Source organism: Lepisosteus platostomus, chromosome 14, assembly GCF_059453375.1.
Source record: "Lepisosteus platostomus isolate fLepPlt1 chromosome 14, fLepPlt1.hap1, whole genome shotgun sequence".
NCBI lineage: Eukaryota > Metazoa > Chordata > Actinopteri > Semionotiformes > Lepisosteidae > Lepisosteus > Lepisosteus platostomus.
In genome coordinates this window covers 22,619,806-22,638,586 of record NC_142624.1, presented here as the reverse complement: position 1 = coordinate 22,638,586, position 18,781 = coordinate 22,619,806, and the positions used below count along the sequence as shown (strand labels likewise).

Here is an 18,781-nt window from a genome sequence, read left to right as displayed (position 1 = left end):
TTTTAATTTTCTGCATTAGTTTAATAAAGATTTTTTTCAGCATACAGTGACGTAAAAGTGAATTTTGCATCTAGAATACAATGACTAGAGTTCTAGGTTTTTAGAGTGCAATTAATGTTTAAAAGAAGGTAGATAAGCAAAAAGTCAAAGCTGATTTACACTGTCTTGCAGAAGTATTAACCTCTTCCAACGGTGTCCCATTTTGTTGATTGCAAATGATTTAAACATTATTAAAGTGAATATTTTAATAAGAACTTGGATGCTAAAAATGCACATTTTCATGTGTGAAAGAAACTTATTGTATACATACATATACATACCTTTTTTTAATTAAAATGTGAAATCATTGAAAGGGAGTGAATATTTTTGCATGGCACTCTATGTATTTTGAATCATTACTGCAGGTAACCAAGCACAATTTCAGTCTCTGCAAAATGGCACATGCAGCTGAGTTTTAACATTTAAAGCCAAAAAAGATTTAAGTCTATATTTTTGTACTAGTACGTCAATTATTCAGTACACTGGCTATACACTATATATGCTATCTTATTCTCTTTTGATCAGGTGTTTATTTTTCATTCTTCATTGGTTTAAGTACCTTGATGAAGTGAGTGGTGAAGAACATATACTAAAATTACTTCTCAATGTATCAAGGTTCTCTGACATGTAAAGAACTGTCAAAACTGATTTCCAGATTAAATTAAAACAAATTTGTCAGCATTTTGTTAATTCCCTACTGATAAAAAAAGTATTTTTCTTCCCCCAACCAGATGGAGTGCGTCGTGAACTCAAGATTTTCCATCATTCATGTGCATTGAAGATGGATGAAGGCCCATGCAAAGCAAGCAAACTCAGTTTCTATTTTAACATTAATACTCATAAATGTGAAACTTTTCTGTATGGAGGCTGTCTGGGGAATGCAAACAATTTTGAAACCTTGGCAGAATGTGAAGAAAAGTGTTTAGTAACACGTAAGTTTCTTTTTAATATAATTTCTTCACCACAATATTTTTAAAAGTAGGAGCTGCAAATGTGGACTATGAATTTGGCTAAGCTGATGTTGATATACTATATCCTGTCTTTTCTAACTGCTTGAATGTAGTACATATTTATGTTTACACATAAACCAGTGATCAGGATAAAGGGAGTACACACTATCTCTTGACCTTTTCAAAGGAAATTGCAACAGAGGACATGTTTTGCTATCCTTTGACTGCAGTGTTAAGAAAATAAGCAATCGCAGTTTCATAGGATCTTGGCATCCTGTCTTGAAAGTTTAGTAGCCTTTCACCTTTCAGTTCAAATAATCTCCCAGAACAGATTTGTCTTAAACAGTTTTGTTCCTCATTGTAATTTTCAAACTGCTGCACTTGGTTGGTTTAAGGACAAGAGATTGACAAGGCAAGTGCATACATTTTAAAGATGTTTCTTCCTCATTGCAGTTGAATCTGTCATATTTCTTAATGTCATCATCATGTTGGGGAAAAAAAGCCTTCATTCATAGATTGAATTTTCTGGGTACTGTATGAAATTAAACAATAAAGCACTATTAGGACTGGATCATGCATTCATATAATTGCACAAGCACGCTAACCCCAGATCTTCAGTTTTTTACCACTGTACTTTACGTTGGCACTACACAAGATTTGACTTTTTTATTTCTCCTACTGTTTACTCTTAGAGGTGACATTTTTAAGCACTGTTTCATGTCTTCTCCTTTTCAATTATCTTTTGATCATCCATCTAGTATCACAAAGCTGTATATTCTGGATAAGGGTTATAGTAGTTTGGAGCCTATCCTTAAAGCACAAGGCACAAGTCACTGTGGACAGGATGCCAGTCCATCACATGACGTGCACACTTATGGGCATAAAATGGTGGCTAGGTGGCTCTGTAATCTTTTAAAACGTCTTCAGCATTTACTGTCCATTAATCATTTTTTATGTTTTCCTTATTTTAGCAAAGGTTTTTTAAGACACAACTCTATTCAACACATGCATTCTTTAAGACACTTCTCCCCCTTTTTTCAGAGGGCAACCCGATGTGAAATTGAAATAATCAGTAAATTAAGTACTGGGTAGGGAATGCACTTCACTGTTTGCACATTTTATGTCACTGGTTGATGAATGCAGTATTCACATCTGTCATGTAAGAAAGCAAATATTCATTACAGAATAGTGCTCTTTTCAGCAGCTGACATTATGCAGACAGATGATCTGGATAGCACAGCCCCCAGTTCTCACTGATGGTTTTTTATGATCTGTTAGATGATGTTAGGATCTTTAATGTTTTGTTTAAAACCTTTTTTTTTTTGTTGTTGGACGATTTGAAGTAATTTAAATTCCTTTGAATTAAAATGGTATATGACATGCAAGAGCATAGAATTCTGCTGTTTAAGGCCCAGAACTGTAAATGTAAATTTAAGGCTGTTATTTTACCCCTTTTTTATTCATTAAGGTAGTAATAAGTAAGAAAACAGATGAAGTCATATGGCATCGTGAATGGTTTGTGACATTGCTCTTTTTTAGCTGAACGTATGTTGCTTGAGTGGTATTATTGAGTAACATTTAAATAGAAGTAAACTTAATTTGGTGGTACAGAGCGTTCGTTATGTCTTGAATATGGTACAGTACATTTACAGACATAAAAAGCTATGGCAAGCCGGCAGTCTAAATTACAGCTGAGATGGAAATGTGAAATGTCGTGAATCATTTCATAAGGTTCAGACCTATCTTTGCTTTGTGCTGCTAAATTCATTCCTAATTACTTAGGCAGGATTTTCAAGCCCTCTGTAAGCTTATCACATGAACATTAAAACAGACTTAACCTTTTGACTATGTAATATCAATTTACATCCTTCATTTGCATTTGTATTAGTCCTAGAGATGCTTTTAAAGCACGTCCCCATCTGCAGGGGTAATGTAGTAGTATGTGAAATGATTAGCAGAGCACATGTGACTGAATTGTTCTATATGCTTTTTTTCAAATTCAAGACTGAAAAAAAAAGAATGATTCTGACATACCTTTCTAAAAGGTACATCTGGATATTCAAAAGAGATACAAGCCAAGCAATCTGAAGTATTTGCCCTGATGATAGACTGGCACTTTGCAAAAAATATTTTAATTAATCAAAAACACAAACATTGGTTGCGTTTCCCAATAAAATGAGGTCAGGATATTAAATATTTTTTTCAGTGGTATGCAGGCCGCCAGCCAGGAGTAAGGAAACACTTTATTTCTTATAGATGGTGCTAAAAAAAACTATCATGCTATCTGGCATTATGTCTGCTTTCATGGCAGTGATCCAGCAAGTGTAGATTGTTGATTAGATAAGTAGACTGAATCATTTTGCTATCATAAACAACCAACATTTGAATGTATATTATACCGGTTATATGTTTACGTGTCAATGTAATGCTGAAAAACTGATTCGGAATAATTAAGGCATGATAATAAAATCTTCTCAATTGACATTTTTTGTTGCGTTTTTTTTTTTTGCACGCAGTGGTTTATCAGTTTTAGATTTTACAAGATTCAAGTCCCTATTACTTTCCAATTTATGTTTTTTACTTTATTATTATGTACAGTATATCCTATCTTCTTATTTGCTTAATTCTTTCTATTTTTCCCCTTACCATTGTTCATCAATGTGATTTAAGATCATTTGTTTTCATTCCCTCTCTGTTTAGCTGACAAAAACCCCTGCCACTTAGAGGAGGAGCCCGGACCCTGCCGAGGAGTATTAACTAGGTATTTCTTCAACTCCTCAGCCCAGAAGTGCGATCGTATGATTTATGGAGGTTGTTTTGGAAATGCCAATAACTTTAAAACATTAAAAGACTGTCAGGCTACCTGCCATAAAAAAAGTAAGTACTTAATGAAGTTTATAACCAATGTTCGGGCGGAAGGTTAGATCTTAATCTCTTGCACTTTTTCCATCTTTCCTATGTGTAGATATATCAATCTTTGTCATGCACGTCGGACTTACCTTCGCACGTCTTTCTCATACCCCTCGAGCTACCAGGTCTACACCCTTGCAGCAGCTCCCTAGCTCATTCCTTGGAATGGTGAAGTGAAGGTTTAGGCATCCAAACAGTTAGGCGAGTCACAAATATCAGATGCACTCTACACATTTAATTTCTCTGTCACATACATAAGGAACTAACCTAACATCTGAAAATTAATTTCTTGTAAAGGTATACATACAGTGGTAGGTGGTAACACCATCATCCCAGAATTCAGTGTAATCCTAATTTGTCAATTTTCTTCCAGGGCTATTAGTCTAATTTCGATTTAGTGATGATTTTAACAGAATAAAAATGAAGATAGAGTTAATCTCTTCTTAGGTTAACCCTCACACATAAATTCCTCCTTTAGCATCATTTAAACTGAAAACAGTATTTAAAAAAATATTTTATTATCTCTCCATTTAATTTCTAATTGCAATATAGTTCTAATGTAAATAACTAAAACATTTGACTGTTTTCTTCAGACATGTTCTATCAGTGATCATTTTCATGTTTTGTGGATTGATTTTAAAAGCTGGCTCCCAGCTCTAGTTCAAGCATAGTACAATCTCATCAGCTTTCATCAAATAACTTAACCTTTGGAATGTCATTAGACGTTATGAAAAGAAGGTTTTTCAAAATATTATACTCATCAATCTGGTCATTTTTTAGAAATTCTGATCTATATTTAATCAAGTCACCACAATGAATCATGCCAATACTGAATGCTTTTTCTGCTCTTTGGAAGGCATTGCCAACTTTAAATTCATATTTGCCAGTGAATTGCTGTGCCTTGCCCAACTGCATTAAAGTGATTTTGTTTTCAGGCCTAAAGGAACAGAAGAGAAAGAGCACATGCATATTCAAATGTTTCTTGAATTGCTGAGTTCAATGAAGATTTGTAACCATCACAGTTCAAGCTACTACTACTACTAATATTTCATTTCATTTATATAGTGCTTTCCATCACAAAATAAATTAGTGTTTTACACATAAGAGGGGACCACTTACAGTAAAATGATATAAACTTCATTAACTAGTTAGTAGATTTTATATGTAGAGTAAGTGTATTCTCTTCTTAAGTAATGTGATTGTGCTGCACAGGACCATTCTTTACCGAACCTCTTTGGTTTCCTGACCAAATTTTCCATTGGGCTTTCCCAGTCATGCCCTCCTAATATTCCCCATCTATGAATTTGCTTCATCACTCTGCTGTCGTCCCCACTGAGAGCTGGTGTGGTTAGTGTACTGGTGCATTATAGCTGCTGTTGCGTCATCCAGGTGGATGCTGCACACTGGTGGTGGTGGAGGGGATCCCCATTACCTGTAAAGCACTTTGAGTGAAGTGTCCAGAAAAGTGCTATATTAGTATAAGAATTATTTTTATGAATTCAATTAGTTTTACTAAACTGGTAAGCAGAAGCATGAGCCATATTTAAAACTACAAAGAAAGCCTGCCTAAGTGTGTAATGCATACGAAGCAGTATGCAATTGTATTATTCAATCGGGGTGGGGGTTTCAGATTGGCAGCTACTTGCACTTATTACAACTGGTAGCTAGGCATCACTGTTGGTGATATTGGTGCTGCAAGCGGGGCAGATGTGTTCTCTAGACAAGATTATTCAAATTACTCTAGAAATTATTCAAAAACAAGCTATAGAATGTGAAAATATGACTAACAATGCAATGTAATAGAAGAAAAGTGTAATTAGGTCAGAAAGCAATCCATAAGTCCATTAAGTCAATAAAAACACATTTAAATGAAGTGTTGAATGCAATTATATTTTTATATTAGCTGTGGTAGACGGCTGGTTGCTTACCTTATTTAGAGGACAAAATTACGAGAAAGAGGTAGGTTTTTTTTCTATAAGATATTATACTGGATACTTTCATGAATGTTATACTTTCTATATGGTTCACAACACAATTTTGCTGCTTTGCCACATGCAGAAGCTTACTTTAGTGCTTTTGATGTGCTTAACCAATAAATTAATCCTATATTTTAAGCCATAGAAAACAAACAAGCTGACCTTGTTTTTTTTCCCCTACAATTTTCCGACAGCTTGTCCTAAACTGCTTTTTCCATTTGCTTTGAATATAGAAAATGTTGCATAACATGTTCCTAGGATTATTTTTTCAGGCATCCAATCCTTGAAATCAATTTTATTGCCAAGTATTAAAATGCTTTTAGTGCTATAGTTGTATGAAGTAAGGCTTTCAGGAGAAGAGGTGCAGGTCTTCACATGTTTTTAGAATGTTTTTTTCTCTTCTTAGCTATCCTAGATCATGCCATCTAAACATATGCTTTTCATCCAGACTTATTAAATTATTTTTCTTCTCTAAAGTAGTCATTTTTCATTGTTGTGTGGCAGCAAAAAAGGTAGTTTTTAGTCTATATGGGTGATCACAATTGTAAAGTGGTTTTTAACAAATGTACATTTGTAAAAGGAGGATAAGATTTATTTAAATAGATTCTAAATGCTAATCACATTCTCTTTTCATGCAATCCAAGCAGAGCCTGACACTGTGGAAGATAGTGACAAACATACTGATATCCCAGAACCAAACATAATACCTGTGATTTATTTTGGTAAGTATTTTTTTTTATAAGAAGTGATTACATTTTATCAGTGAAAGGTTAAATACTTAAAATGATAGTTATGCTATTGTATAAATTAGAAAGCATTTATTTTTAAAACTATTTTTTGATAATCAAATCTTTGCATCATTTAAACATACATTTTATCTGTTATTAAACAGCAAATCTGTATATAGTGGATCATGTGCAATAAACAACACTACAGAATGTTAAAAAGCACAGGCTTCCAAATGGCTCACCTACCAATATAGTTTGCTCAGAGTTGGGGACTATAGCCCAGACGTCTATGACTTGGGGTCTGGGTCATGTGACCACATAAGACCAATGTAACTGGGATTCCCCAATAGCAGCATACAATTTTCAGAGAATGACTTTAGTTTTTGTTGGCCAGGGTGGTTTTGTCTTGAAACACTGTAGCAGGAGACATTATATTAAACCAATTAGTGCTCTTGTGTTGGGCACTGTGGAGCTTATTAGTATTTCAGAGTCCTCGTTTTCAGACAGGTGTATTTTTGAAGAAGTGCCAAGATTAATTTTGCGTTGAAAAAATAATTTTATAAATGTAAGCTTCCTTGAATGGCTTAAGTAGTAAGCTGACACTGGTTAAGTCCCATAGTTCAGATATTAGCAGTTCAAGTCTGTGTCATTTCATTAATTTGCTTTAACCGGGATTCCCTCGGTCGGAGGATACAACTGGCTGAGTGTCATCACCATTACAAGAGTCAGCTAGGGCTACTTTGGTTTCTAGGGCTCCCTACAGCAATTTATGAGACCTGACAGACATTCAAGCTAACAGATATATAGTAAGCTTTCCTCGGCTACATGACTTTGACAGGTGAACATGATAAAGGAGTTGTGAGCTAAGGTCCTCATAGGTAACTTTATACAATAATTGTAATAGTTGTGGTAATTCTGTTCTGTGCTGTGCATAGTTTAAAAAATATATCGGCAATTACATTCTAAAACCTCCCCAAAACAAGGACTGCTATGAACAGTAGCTGCAAACAAAATAGGCTATATCAGAGATATATTGATAGAGAATTAATTTTGTTTTACTTGAACAAAAATGATAGTGAACAAACTTCACAGAGTAATTAAGCATTGACTGGAAATCTGTAGAGCACATATAAAATATCTGCTTTATTGCTACATATATTAGGTGGTGTATGTGTGAAAACTACTAAAAGCAGGTTAAAACTTGTTAAAAGGTCAGAATTCTTTTGTATATGACTTCTAGCACTTGTAGAGTATATAGAAGTTAGAAACATAAATGACTGAATAGTCACAATATCATTGTTGACTGGGGAAAAAATGAGGTTATTGGGTCTAACAACAACTATATACTGCACTGAAGGAACAGGTGAGGAATATCAAGTACTGTTTTCTCCAGTGTGTCCTGATGTGCACAGGGAGTTAAAAAAAAAGCAGTTTGTGGTTTCCTATGCTTTTTTTTTAGTTCTGATTTGCAGAGATTTGTATTGCTAATACACAGGTTTCTGATGGTGTAGACTTCTAAATGGCATGGGTGACCTCTGATAAATGAGTGTCTGTATTTAAAGAAGAAAGGTGAAATTGATTAAATTTTAATGATACTGCAGCAAAAAGATAATTTTTACCCCTTCAACCTAGAGTTCTAGAAAATGGATGTATGTGCAATTCTTCTAATCAGTGTCAATTTAAACAAAAATGGAATTGCGCTTAAATAAGGAGGTCTAGCTTCAATAATACTTGTAGACATTTGATAAATCATGAGTAAAACTAAGAAAATAGTAATTGATGGTAAAAACTTTCAATGTGAGAGTTTTCTCATTTTTATGTTCAAACTTTAAAAACTCAGTTTTTACATTAAGGTATATTTTATTGAATTATGTAACTGGGATATGTCACTTAAACCAAATCAATAAATGCTTTTTAGGAGTAACTATAAATTCTTAAATTATACCTTTGAAAAGGTAAGTCAGAGCATGTTTACTATCACCTTCGGGTATAGATCTTGTCATATCGGTTTCTTTCCAACTGGTGATTAGAAGGCTTTCATTGCAACCTGGATAATATTATGTTTACCAGATGAATGCAGTGCTTTTGTGAGCTTAGCAAATGTTGCTAAGGATCCTGTATAATGTTCAGACTCCCTTAGTGAAAGCTCTTTTCAACCCCACGAAATTGGATTTTGGTCATGGTTATTATAACAACAGGGATTGCTAATGGGAATAATACCTTTGTTGGAACAAACACTTCAAATAAATGAAAGATTTGGGTTGTCCTGAGGTATTTTACACCCACCACTTGTATGTTAAAGAATTTTAAATAGGAGGAATAAACTGTATTCTTTGATTGTCTCTTGTTCTGTGTACTGGACTGTAAAGTAGAAGATCCTGATAATCAGAGTCTTTTGTGTTTTTTATGGTATTTAACTTTATATCTATAAATTCTTAAATTAGTTCCAAATCAGCCAGTTATATTTTTTCAATATTTTATGGAATGGGAAGAGAAAAGCCTCAGAACTCCAGTTGCCTGAGAGGCTGGATTGAACACAGTTTAATTTATGATAACCAATTAATAATTGTCTCTTTTTGAATATGGTGTTTCATTTAAAACTATACTGAGTATCAAAAGAGTAATTTCATATAGTTAACAGAAATAAATCTCTTTTGTTGCAGGTGACATTGTACATTCATTATGCCACTTAACATATTTGTCACCAACAGGGGAAATCAGAGGCAGCAGCATATAGCCAGTACACATAGCCACTATAAGAAACAATACATTGTTGTATGTCTGTGATGGATGTTTTGCACCCAGTTGCAGACAAGTCATCTTTTAGGATTCTGCCCCATTTCTCTCTTAAAGCCTAGACAGCTGTTAGCCTGTTCACTGGTCTCTGAGCTCTAGATGCCACACATTATCCCTGATCATCCTTTAAAAGTTCAGTGGGACTTATACAGATGCAGCCATTCAAACTTTGCAGAACAAACCCGTACCGCATGCAACTACCCACAACCCACCGTGGCGTTTGCGGTACATGATTAGCTGGCCAAAATGACCGACGGGGGCACTCGTGGTGCATTGGTCGGTACAACTAAAGGGAATTTTTAGTAGCTGAGCATAGAAGGAAGAGGAGCATAACACATCTAAAGGTCATAAACGATATTGGTTTAGAAAGATAAACATATTATGTAAACTGTATATTGCTGGTATTGGTAGTTTAAAGAACAAATACACACCAGTATGCCATTTCTCCCTAAACATTTTAAGCATCAAAGTCTTTCATGTGGTTATTTCGGAAACATTTTTACGTGCTCCTTCTGACCATATTACTGTACGTTTATATACTTTGTGAAAATTGATCGTTTTAACTTTTTCTGCGAATAGGCTCGTTATCAGAGTAAACAAAAGCATACTTTTAGAAATTGATTAATAGGGAACATAATATGGAATCGCGTATCTAAAGAAATTAATAATAGAATATATGTATTGCTGTTTCAGTGTCACATGACTGGATCAGTAGCGTGATAGCTTATGTGACTGACTTATAAGCATGAGGTCGGGTGTTCAAATCCAGCAATCGCTATGAATTTTCTTTTAACAAATAAACATTTCTATGTTTCAGCTGTGAAGCCTTCTTCAGATGTGAGGGTCTTCAGCTCAAAATGAAACGCTAAAATGTAATGTAGGCTCTGAACGGATTAAACTTTGATTTGGGCTTGCTTGACATCACTGCCTTTCATCTGAAATCCTCCTTGAATCCTGCTAAACTAGAAATTAGACACAAGAAGAGAAGAGGCTCTGGTGAAATGTCTCTGTGAACTGAAGAGTTAAAGTGTAAAGTGTCTCCTCCTTTTAAACTTGTTAATGTGACACGGAAGATATTACTGTATTAAGGATATAGCGTTTTTGGCTCACGTGGATTTGCACCCTACACCCTGCGGTACCGCTGTGTACATACAGTACGAACATGTTGTGATATTTAGAAATATAAAAAGTCAATATACTGTAGTGTCCATAATATTTGCTATTTTAGTTTTTCAAAGAAATGCTAATTTGTTAAAAGAAAACTCATAGTGATTGCTTGATTTGAACACCCGACCTCACGCTTATAAGTCAGTCACTTAAGCTATCACGCCACTGATCCAGTCAAGTGACATACACTGAATACATAGCAATACATATATTCTATTGTTATTAATTTACATTAATTTGTTATTAATTTACGCGATTCGATATTATATTCCCAATTAATCAAGTGCTCTTGTTTACTCCGATAATGAGCGTATTCGCAGAAAAGGTTAAAACGATCAATTTTCACAAAGTATATAAACGTACAGTAATATGGTCAGAAGGAGCTCGTAAAAACGTTTCCGAAATAACCACATGTAAGACTTAAAATGTAAAATGTAAGATACTTAAAATGTTTAGGGATAAATGTAATACTGGTGTGTATTTTTTCTTTAAACTACCAAGACCAGCCATATACAGTACAGTTTACATACAGTAATATGTTTATGTTCCTAAATTAAAATCTTTTATGAGCATGTGAAAGGCATGCTTTGTATGATTGGAAACGAATGCGTGATCGGATTAACGAAATGCTTTGGTGTTACTTTTTGTCAATGAAAAAATAAAGTATTTTCATTTACAAAGGTGGTTACAAAGAATGTGGACCAGGGTAATACTTTGAATTTACAGCTTGTCCAAGGTCATTCATTATTAATGCTATTAGTAATATCTTCGGTAAAGACTTCGATGCATAAAATATTTCTACATAATTAAAATATTTATGATAAAGGTGGTAGATTGTGTACTTTTGTCCAACTGAGCAATCTTGCTTTCATAAAATATACCAACGTTTTAATGTATAATGATTAACGTGCTTTAATACACAGTTTAAATTTAAAACTCTAAAGAGTATACAACTTAAGTTCTTAATTGAATAAAGATTGTCCCTCAGCAGTGATCGGGATTCAAAACCAGATGTTTTCTAGTGACAGCTCAAATGCTGTACAGGAGAGGTTAAGCTTTACTAGCTTAATTATCCACCTGCCGGTTTTACAAGGTGATTCCGGATACTATTAACATAATCTAATTTGCATACTGTATATTGCAACACGCCCACCGCGTTGTACCGCAGCATACCCCGCTCATTTTGAATGACTGCATCTGTACCATGCAAGAAGGGAATCCATGGTATAACTGTCACATTCTGATCTCACAAGAAAGCGGTTACATGTGCGTTGTCCTGCTAAGAATGATGTCACAATGGGATGAGCCCTCAGGAAGGATGCCAAGTAAGTCCCCGTGGCTGCTCAGTGTATTGCTGTGCTGTTGAGTTGCCATCACAAGTGTCGCTCTGTAACAATTAGACACTCCTTCCTATGTCATCACACTGAAAACTATCGGAAAGATTGAGCATTATGATGTGTCAATCTTGGTGAGGTTGGTAATGGTCTCCCAGATGGTAGCCTTCATTAAGAATTGTGCTTGACCAATCTTACCAAAAATTCCTTGCTTGAAGCGTCTATCTCACTGAATTTTGACTGAAAGACTTTTGGTAGACTACAAGAGAAGTGAAAAAGCTAATTACCTCACTAAAAAAAAGTCAAAAAAGTGATATGCCCCACAGAAATGAACAGGGCCATAACATGTGGTACGCCAAACATTATTACAATAGTTCTATGGTTTTCTGGCATAAAATTTATCTTATTTGCTGGTGAGAATGTGTCTTCTATTCAAAAGATACTGACTGAATCTTTTGTACTGTGAAATCTGGAAGCAGAAGAATTTTGATATGGGTCTGTATGGCTACAACCTGTGGCACTACATATTTAGATAAATATCTGTTGTGTGTAATAAAATGGGTTGAATACTGTACAGACATTCCTGAGCAGAGTTCTATGATTGTGGAGAGATGTTTCAATGAGAATACAGAACTAAATACACTTTTTTGTCAACTTGTAAAATAGTTTTTTTAAAGATTAAAGACTTAAAGGATCGTCTTATTTTCTCTTGGACTTATATGAAGATATTATGTTGAGCTCAAGTGAAAAGCCTTTGAAACATGAAAGAGTATTCCAGCAATGCTGTGAAAGAAAAACCTTGGGACAATACCACACTGACATAAATCTGTTACATAAAAGTGGTGAAGGCTATAGAAAATACTCTAGCATTTAAAGGAATAAGTTGTCATGTCTTTTCCTAAGATAAATCTTTCATTTAAGTGTAACATGTGACAAATACTTGAACTTCATACTCCTGGACCTAAATATTTTCATTGTTGTACTAGTAAAAGTATTTTAAGAAGTGGCCAAATACTGCTGAGAACTGTGATACTGTGAGTAATGGTTTTGAATATGCAATTCAAGAATGGAGATTCCTTAGCCCACAGACTTGAAATGAGATCTAAAGCACTGGAAACAATTGAGTTTGATGTGCCAAGGTAAAAATGATAGTAACAGTGCAGTATGTATGAACTATTCAGACTGAACCACAATATTTTGACACAAACTGGAACAAAAATCCCCTTTGTAAAGCCACAAACACCTTTCACTACCTCTTGTATATATGTACACTACACAAAAATTGTCATAGTATGTTCATCATTCCGAAAAGAAAATAGTACAAAGAAAGTCTCGACACACATTCTTAGTCTGAGAGTACAGTTTAAAATGTGAAATGCAATTGGCTCCAATACTAATTTGTTGCATTTGTAAAGCATCTTGGTTTATAATTTTCAGAGTTCCCATATCAACAAACAACCACAAGAAGGCAAGTAGAAAAAACACATTGGTTTTGATTTTTATGGGCAGCTAGTTTTTCAGAATTAGTCAGAGTTGTTTGAACAATTTGAGAACAGACATAGGCTTGCTCGTGAACCTGTAAACTCGAATATAGCATGTTCCTGTAGTAGACCTTTTGTCTGTGATAACGGCAATAAAGTTTTGACTTAAGTCTCTTTTTTCTTTCAGATTTAACTACTGTTAATAGTTCTTCACCCGAACTTGATAGCAGACGTGCGGGTAAGTTACCTTCTTCAGAAAATGAAAAGAACAAAACTAATATAATACTAATATAATACCAGTTATGTCACTGGTTTTACACAGCAGATACGGTTTTAAAAATAAAGGAAAAAAATGGTTTTGATATAATCTTTCTAATGAACCAAGACTTGTTGCCTAACTGGCTTTCTACTGAATACAGCTCCAATGGTCAAAGGTGAACATTAAAGCTATCATTTTTCTTACCCCTGGTACTTGCTGTGATTTACTGCACTCGTGAACGTTGCTTTAGAAATAAAGCACAGACAGATATGAAATGGTAGTCTTGTGACATTATCAAATAACTCCTGCTCACTGTATATCATTTCATATTTTTATCCAGATACAACAGTGTGGATAAGAATGTACATGCCAAAATTTTGCTTTTAGTGTTTTTAGTCCACTTCCAGTGATTTGGGGTTGTATCTATAACCTCCATCTTGGATTGCATACATTGCATGAATTATCTCATACTGCCACCATGTGGGCTGAAAGTGTGCCACTTTTCTTTTCTGTTCAAGCTGTCTGCTTTGTGATAAAATTGAAATAGAATAAAATTGAATTTCACCATGTGAAATTCAAATTTATAAAATGCTTGTAATCATTTACATTTTATGACATGATTTTGCAACATGCTAAGATGTACCAAATACCGCATTCTTATGCACGAGTTGTTTCAGAGATTTGCACATATGTCCATTGTTATAGTGTGTTCACTGACAGGGTTAGTATCTTAGGAAATTCTTTAGACATGCTTTACGTTGGTAGATATCGATTTAAATAACAAGCATGCTAATGTTATAGTGGGATGCACTGCATTTCCATTCACTATCAACCTCCTTGGCATTTTCAGTACAGTGCTAAAAGTGAAGAGGATGTCTCAGAGTAAGAGTTTACATTCAGTTAGGATCTTAAATGGAAGGCTTTCCCATTTTTTTATTTTTGTCACACCATTCTGTAAATTGAAAAGAAGGGAAAAGTCATTTATCATATTTTGCAGTTTGTTAACCAGTATCATTTTTATCTGGTATCTGTTGGCTCAGATGTTTAAAGGAGGAATATTTGTAAATCCTTTGAATGTGTGTCCTGTCAGTACCCACTCAAACAACCCATTATGTTTAATATATTTGTAGCCATCAAGACAAATTGTTCTTTTGATCATTCCAAATTTGCAGGCATAGAATTAAAAAAGGTGATGCCCGGTTAAAAAATATATACATGTACTTAGACTTGCTATATGTATGAATAGCAGTTATATGGATATATTCTTTGTTATTTATCAATTACTGTAAAGAACCTCATGGCATACCCCTTCATTAGGCAGTACTTTTAAAGGTAGTTTGATTTATTTTATTCACATGATTTTTCTATAAGAGTAAGAAGGTGACATCGCTGGAAAAAGTTACTGTTATAGCAGTTAATACTTTTCAAGTCTCATTTATCTTGTTGGGTGTGAATTAAATGCATTTCTAAATTGCATGACATGTAATACCCAAGACTTTAAAAGGCACTATCATTAGAGCACAAAAAGCGTGCAAGAACTGTAGAAGTGCGACCCGTGTGACTGGGTTTGTTTGTGCAGTGGTGAAACATGTCTGAATACAATTGAAGTCTGTTTGGCTGGAGTTGGCAAGGGTATCCATACATCAGAGTTGCCTGTTCGCTCATGGTTAGTGAGAGCCACATCACCCTTCACATTGATGCTCTGCTGCGGGCACTGTGGGACTCGTGGTGGTTTGCTCTGACAAATGCATATTTTGGAAGAATGCAGAGTCTCATCTTGCTAAATCTGATATAAGGGTTATGGTTCTAAAAGCAAGATAATTAACAGCTTGTAATTCAAGTTGAGTATTATCATAAATGGAAAATCTAATTTTAAAAAAGACGTGTATTTTGCAAAATGATCAATAGAAAATAGAGAACAGCTACCTGTCATGATAGAAAATTTAGTATATATAATCCCAAGGTAATCAAGATTGCATGTCTACTATACTTTGCCGTGTTCGATTTCTGTAACACTGTTCCTATTATGGTTTCCAGATTTGGATAGACCAGATTTTTGCTGGAGTCGGCCAGACAGAGGCACCTGCGATGGTTCTGTGAAACGATATTTATTTAATCCCAAGAAAATGAGGTGCCATGCTTTCCGATACAGTGGATGTGGAGGCAACAAGAACAACTTTGTCTCCAAGGAAGACTGTAGGAAAACATGCATGAAAGGTATTTAGTAAATGACTGTGTTCAGGAAAGTAAAGCTGATGTGATTTTGTGGACATTTTGCATCAAGTTAATATCTGGAATAAATGCAGATACTAAAACCAAATCATACATTTGTCTCTTAGTCGTTTTAAAGTTCTGTACTTGTAGTGGTCAATCCATGCCCATAAAGCCAAAGTATCTGTAGAGCTGTGAGAGATCAAGATCTGAGCTGTTCTTTAACAAAAGGAGAGAACAAAGAATACTAGATAATTACTAGATGCAGCACTTAGTAGGTGAAGAAAAAACAAGAAACCAATTAAAATGTTAATTAGGTGATGGAACTCCCTGCTCTCCTTGTCATTTGCTTTCAGTGCTTCAGTAGTAGCAGAAGTTGTAATAGGGAAAGCATCTTCAAACAACTGAATGAATCATAGGCCTCAGCAGTGCAATATCATGGGTTTTTATTTGTTGCTGTTTGCACATGGCAATAAATATGGTACCTTGAGTGTAACTAAACACCACCACTGACATTTTGAACAACACTAAGTGATGGCAATTATTTCCCCTCTCTGTGTAAAAAAAATTGAGAAGCCAATACAGTATAAAAACATGGTACAGTATGTTGATGAGTGGTGAAATTATGATTCAATACTGGATGATACCAGTAACATACTTGGCAACTATGATCAGCAGTTTTCATGCACCTCAGATATAAAAAGCTATTATGTTTTTGCAAAAAATCTTTGCATATTTTTCTCAGCTGAAAAAAGTGATTGTCATCATTTACAGATGAGAACCTATAACTGAAAGTCATCATCTCTTATCCCTTAGTTGCAGTGTAAACCATCTAAACCAAAAAACTTGTTCAAAACCTGTATAAATGCATTTTGAACAGACTGTTAATCAGTCTAGGATATCTCAAAATAACCGGCAGGGTTATCTAACCATTAATATACAGGTTTCTTCCAATTTAAATCTTGTGCTTTATCATTTTTGAAAACATTGTAAATCAGCATTTCATACACACATTATTATAAAGTATGCATGTCTTGCACACTATCACCATCATTATTATTCTTTAATACTGTATAATTCTTCTAGCAACAGTAATGTAACGTCACAGGTTAGAAATGACTCATTTTTGCATTAGGATTAATACATAATGATTGAGTTACGCATATTGTAATTGTTGATTAAGGCTTTTATGTTGTTTTTAGTACTTAAAGAGACACAGCATGCACTGAAATGTAATCCTTATCCAAGGAAAGAAATTTGACAAAGACATATTTTGCCTTGAGGCAACAGAATGCAGACATTTTTTTTTGTAGAATTTTAATTGGAATCTGTATGCCAAAGCAGTTTCCTTCTTTAATATTTTCCCTTGTTTCTCAAATGCAGGTGTCCCCGTAACAGGGCGAATAAGGATAAAGAAGAAGAATATCAAAATCTTAGTTAAGCCTTGATAAAATATAGGGGATCCTGTGGAACAAAATCAGTCCAACACTACATGAGATTCATTAAGAATGTATAACCTCTCTCTACTTTTGTTTAATCCTCTTGTAAAGAAAATATTTTGCATAATTTCACAAGCACTTACAGTATTTACTTTGAACTCAAATAAGCAAATAACGGAAGAAGGGATGTGATAGACAAATGTATTATGACTAAAATGTTACTGAAAGCTGTGTTTTTTATACTGATGTTTCTGAGCCTACTGTAAAGAAAAAAAGGAATTTCATAATGCATTACTTCTGCTCTGAAAATAACCTTTTTACTGCTGTATATTTAACAACTGTTTTCTTATTAATTTAGCAAGCCGATATGTTTGGTAGGCTATTGTTAACAGTCACATTTCACGCTCATAAGACTTCATTACTTATAATCTTATTAAACATATTAAACTATCATAACACTGGGAACTCGGAAAAGTGAATGCTATTCTGCTTACCTGTGCAACACTCCAAATGATAAAATACCACTTGACATATTTAAATCAAAGCAGCCTAACTTAAGCTTCTTCTTAATTCAAATTGTGAAGCAATTTCTCACATCTTTGTCTAATAGTGGGCCTACTCACACAATAACTGCCACATGTCACCTGTCAAAAGAGGTGTTTTTTTGCAGTGGTGGATGTATTGGGTCCTGTCTTATACTGTATGTACAGTTTTAGAATTACTGGTGATGGAAAGTATAAATGTGAGAAATTGTTGTCTGGGCATAGTCTCTATATAATGTTTGATGTTCTGCAGTGTCTTGGGGAATTTACAGTATGGTAATTATAACTATTGATAATTTTATAGTAAAAATTAAACAACTTACTATCTCTGTAATTAAATGGACAAACATGTAGAACAATTCACAGTGCAAAATGTGAAAATGAATAAATTCCTTACCATCATGGAAGTCTGTTATTGTGTAATTGTTCATTTCCAGAGGTTAACGTGTCATTGTATTACAGTAATATCTTTTCTAAATTGCATGGCCTCTTAAGCACAGCTTCACACATTGGTTGAAATGGATAACACATCATGGTTGGAATGCTTCACACATTGATTGGAATACCAACGCATACCAGCTCTGCTGTTCTGCAGATTTGCTCTTTCAAATTCACAATCGCCAAAAGACAATGACAATGATGAATATGATAATTCAGTAAAGCTGCCAAGTCCTGATTCATCACAGAATTCTGTCATGTTTGACGTTTGACATATGGGTTCCCAATGATGCAGCTCATTCAGGTAGAAGTAGAAAATGGGAAGCTTAGAAACCTTTCCATAATGTTTTCACAAATTGTGAAACTTTTGCACATCTCACAAACACTCGCTCTCTGTGGTTCTCTGCTTCTATCCAAATCTACACTTACTGTATGTCTCAATAAAATGACTAAAATATGCAAATAACAGACTTCATAATTCTGTAACATGTTATGTATCCATTGCTTGATA

The 18,781-nt window shown here is 34.4% G+C and overlaps 1 protein-coding gene across 2 annotated transcripts in view; it reads left to right on the top strand.

The window, feature by feature from the left end:
* The window catches only part of tfpia (tissue factor pathway inhibitor a), a 43,765-nt gene extending 25,531 nt beyond the window's left edge, over positions 1–18,234 (top strand). The window contains exons 2-7 of one of the 2 annotated variants that reach the window (XM_088605070.1): positions 771–971; positions 3,690–3,866; positions 6,523–6,597; positions 13,569–13,619; positions 15,678–15,857; positions 17,235–18,234. In XM_088605070.1, coding sequence (XP_088461196.1) covers positions 771–971; positions 3,690–3,866; positions 6,523–6,597; positions 13,569–13,619; positions 15,678–15,857; positions 17,235–17,299 — 749 coding nt within the window. In that variant the 3' untranslated portion in view covers positions 17,300–18,234. Of the gene's footprint in view, positions 1–770; positions 972–3,689; positions 3,867–6,519; positions 6,598–13,568; positions 13,620–15,677; positions 15,858–17,234 lie in introns of both variants that reach the window. The other variant, XM_088605069.1, reaches the window with a different exon arrangement.
* Positions 18,235–18,781: the final 547 nt, after the last annotated feature.